At 53.7% G+C, this 12,961-nt stretch overlaps 1 protein-coding gene across 3 annotated transcripts in view; it reads left to right on the top strand.

Annotated features, from left to right (window-relative positions):
* The first annotated feature begins 4,349 nt into the window (after positions 1–4,349).
* The window catches only part of LOC309889387 (E3 ubiquitin-protein ligase NEDD4-like), a 140,697-nt gene continuing 132,085 nt past the window's right edge, over positions 4,350–12,961 (top strand). For all 3 annotated transcript variants that reach the window (XM_082782189.1, XM_082782188.1, XM_082782186.1), the window contains exon 1: positions 4,350–4,525. In XM_082782189.1, the coding sequence (XP_082638315.1) occupies positions 4,478–4,525 (48 nt within the window). In that variant the 5' untranslated portion in view covers positions 4,350–4,477. The remainder of the gene's footprint in view (positions 4,526–12,961) is intronic.

Below are 12,961 nucleotides of genomic sequence, written 5' to 3'. Positions count from 1 at the left end.
AAAAAAAAAAAAAAAAAAAAAAAAGCTAAAATTAGTGGTATGAGAATTAAGACATTGTCTCCCGCTTCTGCCAACCCGGTATTTATACAAATGAGCTTGTGTTGGAACTAGTCTAGATCTTAAGTAACAGCTACAAACCTTAAAAGAGTTTTCTTCTCCCTGTCCCTGCAGTTTGGTATATCTTGGAGGACATGTATGTTTTGAAGGCAGGAGCAAATTTATTTCTCCCATGGGTTTGAACTCGGTGGACACCATCCAGTTTCAAAGAGGAAGGTGCAGAGACAAGTTTAAGAAGCCAGGTGGGGCTCAGACTAAGAGAGCTTGGTGGTTTTTGCTAAGCATGACTCTTAACTCCACGTGGCAACCCAGGTTTTGAACCGGAGCTGGCTCAGGGCTGAACAACTTCCATGTGCATGCCCAGCAAGGAGCTACTGAGAAAACGTCTCTTGCTGTTCCTTCTCTGGAAAATCTGGTACATCTCTTCAGGGAAGTATAGTCTTTTTTTCTTACATCTTAGATAATTATGATAATGCCATGACTTTCATGATGCACGGGAAAAACAAACAAACAAACAAACAAGACCACATTGGTAGAAGTAGTTTCTTGCATTTTCTTGCTCTACCACTCTCCAAAGTGGTCAGACTGATGGCGAAAAAATGGTCTGTATTCAGTTATTTTTGTGGCTTTTTTTTTGCCTTACGAGGGAATTAAAAGCCAAAGAACTGTGGGCCCATGTAGGAAAGCAGATAAAACATTTTCCTTTTTTTCTACATACAAGTACGTATGGGCATTATTCGGGTAATTAGTGTGAATAAAAGAATGGGGAGGCAAGAGCGTAAGTACATTAAAGGGCCAAAAGAAAATTTTATATTTGTCTATTTAATCAGTCCAGGGTACATTGCTGCTGGAGGATGTTATGAGGAAGCAGTCAGATAGATCTAGGAAAGGATTAGGCATTCATGTGAGCGGGGATAGCTGCTGTTACACCCATGAGGTTAAAGGACTTGGGAGGGACACTGCCCCTCAGCCCCAGGCCAGGAGCTGATGGCCAGCTGGAGCCAGGAGCCTCCTCTGCCTCCTCGGGGCAGTGCTGTGCATCTCCCTGAGGCTGCCCTGAGGGGTCAGAGCAGTCTCCAGCCTGACAAGACGCCGGCCTGCCCTGGGACGTGCACCCCTCACCTTACGTCCTTCGGGACAGACCTACCAGTGCTGCATCCTCACTGCTCCCTACGACATCTGGCCTTACCCAGCTGCGTGAAGCTTAAATGTTGATAAGAATTGCCATCCGTAATATATATTTAATCTATTTTTACTCTGAGAATTTTAAATAATGAATGGATCTTTGTTATATAAAGAGGCCAGCTATAAATCATCTGAGCTGCACCTAGAGGCTTCTGATGTCTGCTTTCTCAAATGAATTACATCTCTTCAGGGCCATCTATCATTCTCAATAAAATTCCGCAGAGGAATTATGCTTGTAATCTTCATAAGCAAATAAACAAGTAATCTCCATCACAGATTTGATACTAAAGCTCTGCAATCCAATCAGGTTGATGTGGTAATGGCAGAGCACTAATTTTCTGCTCTGTCATCAGAGATCCTTTCATTCAGCTGTGTGTGTACGTATTTTTCCCTTGGGGACGACCTGTTGATGGGAGAGCTATCTGATTTTACAAAAACACCGGTGTAAATGCTGGAACACGAGTGGAAAGACATCACCGTGGTTTCTGAGGCCAGCGGGTGGCCTGGTAGAGCACACGTGTCTGGATCACGTGCTGCAGGAAGGATTCGCATTCAGAGATGTCCACATATCATGGGCTTTGGGTCCCTTCACTGAATCACATCACCTATTTCCTCTCCATTCTGCCCTTCAGAAGTACAGCGCTCCTGACAGTCCAGCCAGGTTCTCAGTAGTTCCCATTTCCAGCGAATGGCCTCAGCCGCTGATACCTGAAGATGGCGGCATGCAGAGAACTGCAATTAATTTACAAAACTGACTACAGAAAAGTATTTCAAGGAATCCTGAAATCAGAGGGTTTGAGAGCTCCAAGTGTCACACGTACTCTCCCAGAGCCAGCCCTTCAGATGATTCAGACTTTACCTGCGCCTTGTGGTCAGAGCCCCAGGGACAGGGCAGGGCCTGCACAACAGCAAATGGGGCCGGGAGTTCCTCACCTAACAAGGAGAGAAGAAGTGGCCTTTGGGGAAAAAGCCTGGAGTGACTCATGCTCCTGCTCAGAGCCCCGAAGCTGTAATACAAAGAGCTAAAACAAGGTAGCCGAAGAGAAGGACACAATAAATGTCGGAGTAATAAACCTGAAATTTGTGGAGGATTTATCTTGGCATCAGAACTGTTGAATGAATCAGCTGCCCGGGTGTTCCCGTGGACCTGACAATTTGAGGGGACTCCTTCATAGATCCTCCTGGAAAGGGGAAACCAAAGCCCTTTTGGAGCACGATGCCGAGGAAGACCCTGCCCAGAGGCGTCAGCATTAGCTGCATGCGATGGAGTTTATGGGCAGCAGACATTCGTGCGAGTACAAAGGCTAATGACTTCGCAGGCCGTACTTTAACAGCCTGCCGATTTTGCTCGTGTGCACTGTTGTCTGGGCATAGGTCAAACCCTTCCTTCCCCAGGAAGAGCTTTTGTAAAGGCTGGAGGAAAATTTCTGGCTGACGGACTGCTTGTGGAATCTCTCCAAAAAAAGTATCTCCCGTTTCCCCTTCCCCTCGGCTCCCTGGAGCAGAACACAGGTGTGAGACGATGGCCGAGCACACAGAGGCAGTTAGCTGAAAGCTGCTCCAGAGGTTTCGCTTGCCAGTGGCCCTCCTACCCTTGGCTGTGAGAACACTGTAAAGGGAGAACAGTTACAGGCTGAACGCGATCTCTTTGTGTGAATGACGGCCGGTTTCAGGGACTGCTGTCCCCCAGGTATTTGCCACATCCCTCCCGCTGGACGTCCCCAGCGCCACGCTCGAGTTTGCTGAACAGGAGAGGCGAGTGACGGGAGGTAAGCCAGGCTGCCGTGCTGGCACAGCTGGGACCTGACACATTCACACGAGGGCTGAGGGTTTTAGGTCGTGGTACCGCACTGGGCCGGGTGACAGCCCCCACTGCGGCCAGCCGTGCCCCGTGCTGCTGGGGGCTGCTGCAGGCCTCTCGTCTTAGGCAGCAGCTTGAGATTCCCCCCGTGCCGCTGGCTCCACGCAGCTTTCTTCCCGTGCTGTGTACTCTGATGTACAGAAATCGTAGCAGAAATCGGTTGTTGCCTTGTGCAAGCATAAATGTTCTGAGAACAGCCTCCACGTAAACCATAGCTCATTAGGCCCTACTTAAGTGCTAGCATCTTGCCAAAAGATAACAGACGGATAATAAAGGTGAGAGTAGCACGGGTGGGGCATGGCTGGCAGGGGACTACAGACAATTAAGGAAGGAGCAGAAATCAAATAAGGAAGTAATTTAGAGCCGAAGCGTGCCTTGATTTTGCTCAGAAGTAACCTAGCTCCCAATGCCCAGTGTTTGGCTTGCTGAGAGGACACGGATGGAAAGCGGACAGGGAACAGCAGCGAGGGGCCTGCGGGCGCTTTTTGCTGTTCTCTCGCAGATCCCGCGGTGCTCGTCATTTATTAGGGAAAAAACAAATAAATCAGAGCTGCGGGCCAGAGCCCAGAGCCCAGGGCCCGCCGAGTCCCACCAAACCCCCAGCCCGGCAGGGAGCCCCCCGCCTGCACAGCGGGCCCCGCCCGGCCCGGCCCGGCCGCAGGAGCCCCCCGAGAGCCAGGGACCCCCCCGGGATCCAGGGACCCCCCCGGGATCCAGGGGAGGCCCCCCCAGCCCCGGCCCCTCCGCCCCGGCCACCGCCGGGGGGCGCCCGCTCCCCGCTCCGGGGCTCGTTGTGGGGGGGCTGTGGGGGGGGGCGCTGCCGGGAGCCCCCCGCGGCCCGCGCCGCCCCCGCGCCTTTGTGCGGCCCCGGCCCCCGCCCCCCCCCGCCCCGCCCCGCCGCGAATCGGCCCCGGCCCGGCCCGGCCCCGCCGCCCCCCCCCCGCAGCCGCCGCCGCCATTGGGCCCCCGCGGCCGCGTCCCCGCCCCACTGGGCCGCCGCCGGGGCTGCCCGGCGCGGGGCGGGGCGGGGCGGGGCGGAGCGGGGGGGTCCCTGCGGCCCCGGCCCCAGCCCGGGCGGTGTCGGCGCGGTGCGGGCGGCCCCAGCGCCTCCCCCGAGCGGCGTCGCCCGGCACCGCCCCCGGCCCCTTCCCGCCGGCGCTCGGCTCCGCTGCCGCCTTCCGCCGCCCGCGGGCGAGCAGCAGCAGCGGGGGCAGCAGCAGGAGGAGGAGGAGGAGGAGGAAGGCGGCGGCGGCGGCGGCGGCGGCGGCGGCTCCGGCTCCGGCTCCTCCTCACCTGGGCCGGGCCGGCGGAGCCCCCGGGGCACGGAGTGCGCGGAGCTGCGGCCGAGCGGGGCGCTCCCCCCGCGGCGGCTCCATGGCGACCGCGGCGGTGGAGCCGGTGTACGGGCTGTCCGAGGAGGAGGTGGGTCCGGCGCGACCGCGGGGACGGGGACGGACAGGGCCGGGGCCGGGGCCGGGGGGTGCCGCTGTCCCCCGGGGGGGGCCGCCCCCAGCCCCACCTGCGGGCATGGCCCGGCCGCGCGGGCCCCGGGCGAAGGTCGAGGGTCGGTCCGGGAGGGCGCCCCGGGAGCGGCCGGGAGGGCGGCACGGCACGGCACGGATCGGCTCGGTACGGCTCGGTACGGCACAGCACGGCTCGGTACAGCACAGCACGGCTCGGTACAGCTCGGCTCGGCCCGGCCCCGCCGCCGGCAGCACCCCCGGGCGGCGCCCCCCGGCAGGTGCGTGCGGAACAAAGGGCCGGGGCCGGGGCCGGGGGCTCCGTGCTCGGCAGCGGTGCGGGCCCGAGCCGGGAGCCCCGCTGCTGCCGTGCCGGGGGCCCTGGTGCCCGCCGGGCATCCCGCGGCCAGCTCGTGCTTTCCAGGAGGCGACACCGGGAGCTGTCACGGCGCCACCCAGCACGGGGGGCTGCCCGCCCGGCCTTTGTGCTGCGGGGGGACCGGGGCGTGCAGGAGCTGCCGGGCTGTTTCGTTTCCTCGTCCAGCCGAGCTGCTCCGAGGCTGGGCGGTTGTAGCGCTTCATCCCGATGGAAGGAAGGCTCCTTGCCTCGAGTGGGTGTTTCGTGCAGGGAGGGAGCTGGTTAGCGCGGCCGTTGTTGGTTTATAAAGCTGTGAGAGCAACCTGATTTAAGCGTTGTGTGTGTGCGAAGGTAGGGAGGAGAGGAGGCATCACAAGAGGCTCTGGTGCTTGAGACAGCGAGCATGGAACTGGAGGACAATCTCTTTCCTCCCCAGTTTGTTTTTGTAAGCCTTCATGCAAGAACAAGTCTGCTTCAGCGCGGCCGTGGCTCCAGGAATCCTCAGAGCAGCTCATTCTGTCTGGTTTCCTCCCCCTCTTGGCCCCCGTTTCCCAGAGCCACCGGATCGGTGTCACCGATCCCCCAGATAACAGGGATCCGCCGCGGTGTGCTTGGTGTGCTCTGCGGTGTGCTGCTGGCCTGCTGGGGGGCTTCGGAGAGCCAGGCTGGGCTGGCTGCACTGATGCAGAATCCCCAGGCAATTTGTAGGGGTTGTCGCGTGTATGGTTTGGGGTGTATTCGCAGGTTTTATCCATCAGGAAAATGGAAACCCGTGGGCAAAGCTGCTGCGCTCCAAATAGGTGGCTGCGAACAGAGCACTTGAGTCTGGCGGCTGCTTTTGTTGTGTGTGTGCTCGCTGATACCTTTTGTCCCTGCCTCCTTCCCCGGCATGTGCTAGTGCTTGTGCAGAATGCTAAGGAGAAATGCACCGGGGGAGAAGGGCGCTGCGTGGAGGTGTGCAGCCTGTGCAGCCCCCACCGCCCGGCCTGGGCTCCCAGGCAGATGGGATCTGAAGGGGGTGGGTGGGAGCCACTGCTGAGCGCCCTGTGTCCCTGGGTTGGGGCCTGGGCTGCCGCGTGGTGCTGCGGTACGGCCGTCCAGGTGGGGGGAGGCGTCGGGCCCTCATCTGGAAAACAGCAGCTTACAGAAGGCGGCCTCTGGGCTCCCTGCCATGTCCCTCGGTCGTCCCACATCACGAAGGTAGCAGTGACCACAGAGGTCACCTGTCTCTTAGGGGCAGTGGGCTGACTGTAAGTTTTCCGTGCTGCTGTAGAATTGTGACCGTGCTGGACAGAACAGAGCAGCGGTAATCTGAAAATACGAGAAGAGACTGCAAATGGAAATAGGTGGAAGAAAGGGGAAAAGGGACAGGGTGAGGAAATGCACGGAGAACAGAGGCAGCACTGTGCAGCCTGATCGGCAGTGGCTTGCATACCCCACCTGGCTAAAGCATTGTCAGGGCTTGGGTAAGCATGAGGAGAAAGGAAAGCACCGAGGGAGGAGAATCTCCCTGGGGACCAGCCATAAGCTTCATAAATTAAACCTGGAGTGGTTGAGAAAGGCAGGAATGTTCTCAGTTCCGTTGTGTGTTGGCTTCAGGGGACCACAGCTTCCCATTAACGGTGGCTTGGACTCGTGTCTGTTTGGTTTTGACAAGTGAAGTCTCTTTGCTAGTCTTGGAGGCCAGATCATGTATAGAGACACAGAGGCTATTAAATTTTCTTTATTGCTAGGTGTTTAGACACTCAAAGGTTTAGGGACTTACTGAATTACAAATGACAAGCTGACCATTGCATTTGTCTCCTGACAGACTCCACTTTTCTTTAAACGGTGTCTTCCTAAAGCTGCATCCCTGGAAATGTGAATTGTACACAATTTTAGATTATCTCGGTGGTTAAAATTCCCTGTAAATCAGATTTGCTTCTCCAAATTTTTCATTCTGTGGGTGCCACGGCCCTGGCCCAGGCTGCCCAGAGAGGGGCTGGGGGCTCCTTGGGGAGGTCTCCAGCAGCCGCCAGGACGTAGGGCTGGGCACCCTGCTCGGGGGGCTGCTGGGCCAGCCGTTTGGGCAAGATGCCCCCCAGAGGTCCTGCTGCCAACCTCAGCCTCTGTGGCTCTGTGGAGCAGCATTCACGTGATCCACTGGAAGCTTAGGTGCCCTCACGCAGTCTTTAAACACCAGCATGTTTGAAAGTTGTGCTGCTTAGGAGCCAAAAATATTTTTGTTTCTGCGTAGGGCACTGCCGCCTTTAACCTGAGCTGTGCATGCATCGCCCACGCCCGGCGTGTGAGGCTGCTGCTGGCCGAGTGCTCCTGGTGTGGGCAATGGCAGGGCTGCAGAGCCGGGTGGGAGCTGGGCTGCGGGGAGCAGGGCGCGCAGCAGCACAAGGCACTGCAGCCGTTCTCCCCAGCTTCAACTAAAGGAGCTCCCGAAACATTGAACACAAGATTAATCCCATGAACTTAATTCACTTTTTAGTCTTTAATTTTATCTGTAAAGAAGAAAGGAGATAATGTGTCCCTTAGGGAAATTTCTGGAGTCTGAATAGAACGTGGCCCAAGGTAACCTGAGGCTTGTCCAAGTGTTCCCTTCCCGCTGCTCACAGTGCCTGGGCAGAGGAAAAATTCCCAGCTTCTTGTACCATGTTTAGGTGAAGAAACATTGTGTCCTTAGAAAAAGATCCTTGAAAAAAACAAACAACAGTATTTTTGCATTGCAACTGTTGCACTTGTTAAAGAGTTTGCATGCCGTATGTGTTTATCTGCCGTCTTCCTGCCTGTGTCTATTTCAAACTAAGGCAAAGAGTTCATGTGTGACTCTGCTCTCTCCAATTCCAACATTGCTCTGCTTTCGAGTTCAGTTTAACTTCTATGACTTTTGGTTGAATAAACTGAAATTAAGAACTTCCTGTAGAGATGATTTGTTTTGTCATGCGTTAGAAGTTGTGGAAGAGGAGCTTACTTGTGTGAAAATTATCCCGATGTGTGCGGTGGTTGCATATGGCTTACAATAAGTAGGCCTGGTTATAGGCAGTGCTGCTTAATCTCTTCTCATCCTTGTTCTCATGTACTGTATTGGGCACACTGAGGAATGAAGCCTGAAGAATTTCAGGATCTCAGGAGCCTCCTTGGCCCTCTGTTGAGACTAAAACCAACGAGGCATTGTTGTAGCACATTCGCATAAACACAGTTTTCAGCTGTGAAGGAAGCGCTGCCTCCACACGAGATGGGTTTCTTTAAAGTCTAGGTTTGCCTGTACTATCTATATCAGGGTAAAAGACAAAGCTAAGGTTGGCCAAAATGATGCCATGGTGAAGTACAGTTTGGGCCACGGGGTGAGCAGCAAAAATGGCTGCAGCACAGTGGAGAAGCAGCCTCCTGGTGCGCACTGCTCCAGAATGAGGCACGTGGGAAGCTGGATTTTGTCTGGTCTTTGTGTTCCTGGTGGGTTTGTTGCTCTGCAGAGATCTCCCTTGGGGATTGGCTTTCCCCCCATACTTGAGTGTCCTGTTAGTGACGCTCATCCACGTGTGTTGCAGCCCTGCCCTTGCAATGGGGCTACGAAGGCTTTGGAAGGAGGGGGTTACTGTGCTGGTTACCAATTAACTTGATTTATTACTGAGGAAGAAGGCTCAGTGTTCTTCCCCACCTGACTCAATGACATAGCGGGGTTCAGTGGTGCTTGTCTCCACGTTGTGCTCTAAGCAAGCCACACGGTTTTGAAATAAGCGCGATGGTGAGTTGCTGGGGGGAAGCGTCCGTGTCCTAGAAGGTTGTAATTAGACTTAAGGTAATGTTTCCTGGTGTGTGCTACAACTGGCTGAGGATGCTCCCGCTGCTCACCCTGCTTCAGCGCTGTGGTTGTGCAGCTGGAGCTTTTTCGAGCTCGGGCTGTCAGCAGTGGGCCCCTGGAGGAGCAGGAGCGTGGCTTCAGGCTGTGTCGCCTGGCGGGGTGGTGCCCAGCCCTGGGGGGCAGCAGCAGGAGCAGCAGCGTGGTTTGGTTCGGTCGGATGGCTCTAGTTCTGTGGGATGGCAGCACGTGTTGCTGAGGCCCGGGGCAAGCAGCGTGCGGGTGGCAGTGGGGCATTGTCCAGGGCTGCTGAACCCCAGCACAAAGCTGGGAGGTGAGTGAGCAGCACCGGGGCTGCCCCTGCCCCGTGCAGCATCTTGCAGCTCCCTCAGCTTGGGCCCAGAGCGGGATCAGAGGGAGCTCCCGAGGCACGCTTGTAGTTAACACTGCTGTGGGTTTTCTGTGTGCGTCTGGGCTCCACAGTACAAAAGGGCTGTTAAGGTCCTGGAAAGCACCCAGAGGAGGGCAACAAGGCTGGCAGCAGGGCTGGAGGGCACTCCTGAGGAGAGGCAGAAGTCCCCTGGTCTGTCCGGGCTGGAGAAGAGGGGCCCTGAGGCGACCCCGAGGAGGGAAGTGCAGAGGCAGGTGCCAACCATGGGAATGGCACCAAACTGCCAGGGGAGGTTTAGGCTGGGCGTTAGGGAAATTTCCTTACCATGGGGGGGTCAAACACTGGCACTGGCTTCCCATTGAGGTGCTTAGTGCCCCGAGGCTGTCAGTGTTTGAGGCATTTGGACGGTGCCCCCATTAACACGCTGTAGTGTTTGGTTAGCCCTGAAGTGCTCAGGCAGCCGGACTGGGTGATCCGTGCAGCTCCCTTCCAACTGAACTGTTCTGTCTGGGAACACAGACTTCTTAAAAATAGAGGCCTGTTGTTTCTGCTCTGAATATTCTGGTTATATAAAAGCATAACTTTTTCATCAGCGTGAGGAAGGACCTCTTTTGGTCGCAGCAGAGGCGCAGCATCTAAGCAATAAGCGATTCAGAACAGGAACTTTTTTTTATTGACTTTGTAAATGGAAAAAACTCCTGAATTGGTTTTATAGATTCTAAGTGCATTGGCTTCCCAGAGATAGCATGTAAAACTTTAAATGATGATTAAAAAGTCCAGATGAGGTAGCATTTCATAATTGAAAGGCCTTGCATGTGTACTCACAGCAGCATAACAACAAAATTAATAGGTTGTGGTTCTCCGTGGTAGGTCAATAGATTTGGGATTTTATAAAAGCTCGCATTTTAAGCTTGCTTTTAGGGACTTTTCAGCATATTTTGGCCATTCTTACTAATGCTAAGTACATTCCTGGCTTTAATAACGCAAGATTGATGTACAGATGTTCAAGGTGGTTTGTGCTCACACCAGGGTCTGGGGGTGTGGAGCAATGTTAGCATGTGCGGTCAGGCCACCCCACTACACTGAGCCCCATCACACCGTACTGCACCCCATCACTCCGCACCCCACCTCACCACACTGTGCCAGCGAGCCAAGTTGGCAGGGAGGGCCGAGCTGCTCGTGGCTGCCCTTGTTTTCCATCCTGGCGGTGGGGCCGGCCATTGGAGGGCACTGTGTCGTGCTGAATGTAAACCCAGCGCTGCCATGGGCTCGTGGACAGCTTGCTGCCATCTTGCTGGGGAGCGAAGAGGGGCTGGGAGCCCCGCAGCTGCTGAGGCTCGCTGGGCAGCGGGAGGCCTGCCTGCTGCAGCAGCCCTCTCAGTCCCACAGGCACAGCTTTTCTGGGAGCTGTGTCTGGTGAATATCTAATGGGATTCCTTTCTGTTTTGAAAATACAACCAGGCGTAATGTGAGTGCCAAGTGAACTTAGCTGTCAGGAGGGACGAAACTGAATATTTTAGGATGTTACGGGCTGAAAGAGTGCACTGCTGCAGCCTCTGGGTTGCAGCTGCACCTTCAGATGATGGGAGGTTCAGTGGGCGTAATACCCTTCCGAAGCCAAACGCAGCTTGTTATGCAAGGCAGGCCACCTCCACAGGTGCTGTGTGATCCCAGAGGCCTTGTCAGCGACTGTGGGACTTGGTGCTATTATCGTTATTCATTTGCTCTTGTGGGTAATGCTGCGTGAAGCCGAGTGAGGTGTCTGCCATGGGGGCTGCGTGAAGCAGCTGTGCGCTGGTGCTGCAAGAGCTACGGTAGGTGCAGCCTCTTCGGTGGCTAACTAGCGAGGTTCAATATGATTTGGCTGAGTCAGCCTGAACCGACAGCCTTTTTTAGTCCTAGGAGATTATATGGGGCCAAGACCTCTTGCTTAATTAAACTCTGTGGCATACGAACTGGGGCTTTTCTGGAAGCTGGAAATCTCTAGGCCTTTTAGTAACAGTGAGGGCTGGATTACTCCTAACAGCTTAGGTCAATAAAAAGCCAGATGCGATATCAGTGCAGCAGTGTCTCGATTTATTCAGTTTTGTAAATGCTGGTGTCAGTGAACAGAGAAAATCTCACTAATTTTCCTGAATGCCTTCATCTTTTACATTCTTTGCTACTTCCCATTAAAATGTTCATTTTAATTGTGTTGAATAAGAGGGGATTTCTGTAGCAGAAAAAGAAATGCTACTAGGCAGCTCCATCCCTTTTTAAAAGAAATTAAGTGTAATCTTGTGCACACTGACTTTCAGTTAAGCTGGGTAAGCGTGTGAATGGCAGGCTGAATGACTCCTCCTGCGCCCCAGGAGAAAGGAATGCAGTTCTACTGCTGGTGTGCTCGACTCAGTTCAGCATTGGAGCTGCTGCCATTTCATTATTAAAGTCTGCACGGGGTTACACCTTCAGCTGGGTTTAGATCTGCAGCTTTCAGAAGTGCTTAACCCGCTGTCACGCCAACTTTTTCCAGCATGGGGTTCTTAAAAATAACTGCTGAGCTCCAAATGCTGGAGTGCTCTCTTCTCCTGTTCCCTTGTCTTTTCCTGTCCCCTCCCAAAAAGAAGGAAGAAAACCTTATGAAAGAGTTTGTTTTTGCACAAAAGATCAGGGATTTTCTAGTAATTCATTATAAAATAAGAGATGTGGTTAAATTGCACAGGCCTTAAATCCAACTGCAGCTAAAATAGTTTAAAAAACAGTCCAGAAACTTGACTCTTTAAATGTATTTTAAAAATCTCTGGATGATGTCTTGACTGGGCAACAAACTGTATATTTGTAATTGCATTTTTTTTTCCTCCCTCCTTTCCTTTAACTTCAGTTCCTGTGTGCTGGCAGGATGTAGGTATTTGTCAGAATCCTGATTTCCAGGAATTAGCAACCTTGCATAATCAGAAGAAATATCTACAATTCTGAGAACGCTGGCAGGAATGGCTCCGTGAATGAGTTGTGCTTAGCTATTACGCTATAGTACCTTATTTTTGTGCCTAACTGCTTGGCTTAGGGTTGTTGTATTGGTGTCGTGCCAACTCGGGATAGGTTTTCTTTTTCTAATGCTGTTTATCCACTGCAGAATAACAGAACTGTGCAGAATGGTGCACAACCATGCTGTCATCTCTCCTTTGGTGGTTTCCAGTTTTGAATAATCCTGGCTTGAGGCTGGAAGTACGGTAATATAATTTGTGCTTTAATGTGTTTGGGTTTAATTGAAAATAGTTCAAAGTCATACTCTTTCTAAGCATCTTTGTGTGGACAGTTGTACTGCATGTGTCTGCAGTAACTGCCTTAGCTGGGAACAGCTCGGGGTCTGGCCTCTGCCCAGGGACACCAGGCTGAGATCATGGGAACGCTGCTTCGGAGGTTTTGATGCCCACGTGCACGTCAGGTGGCCATCACAATTTCAATGGCGCTGCTCTGTTCTGTTCCCCTACCCCTCTGGGGGAAGGACTGTGGTGGTGGTGAAGCTTTGCAGAGGGAGAAGCAGCATTTTACCTTCCAGCGATGAGGTGACCTGGAAGATAAACTAACAGCAAGGAGCAAGGTTTCTGGGGTACATTCAGGGAAGGAGAGCCAAAGGATTTATTTCCATGCTCTGCTTGCAGTTCTCCACTGTCTGTCTATTTGGTTCCTCTGTTGTCAGCTTTTGGAGTAAAAATGTTTAACTTTCTCATCATTAAGAAATCAGAATGGGGACATTTCTTCCCATTCTCCCTATTCTTTTCTGCTGAACGCTAGCCAGCTGTATTTCTTCCTCGGTTTTGGTGTGTCGATGTGAAATCTGGCATTATTGCTTCTGTTAAGCAGAAGTAGAGACATTTCA

This window comes from Aythya marila, assembly GCF_965140915.1.
Source record: "Aythya marila genome assembly, chromosome: W".
Taxonomy (NCBI): domain Eukaryota; kingdom Metazoa; phylum Chordata; class Aves; order Anseriformes; family Anatidae; genus Aythya; species Aythya marila.
Note: the sequence above shows the minus strand (reverse complement) of the source record. Positions and strands in the feature narration are given on the sequence as shown.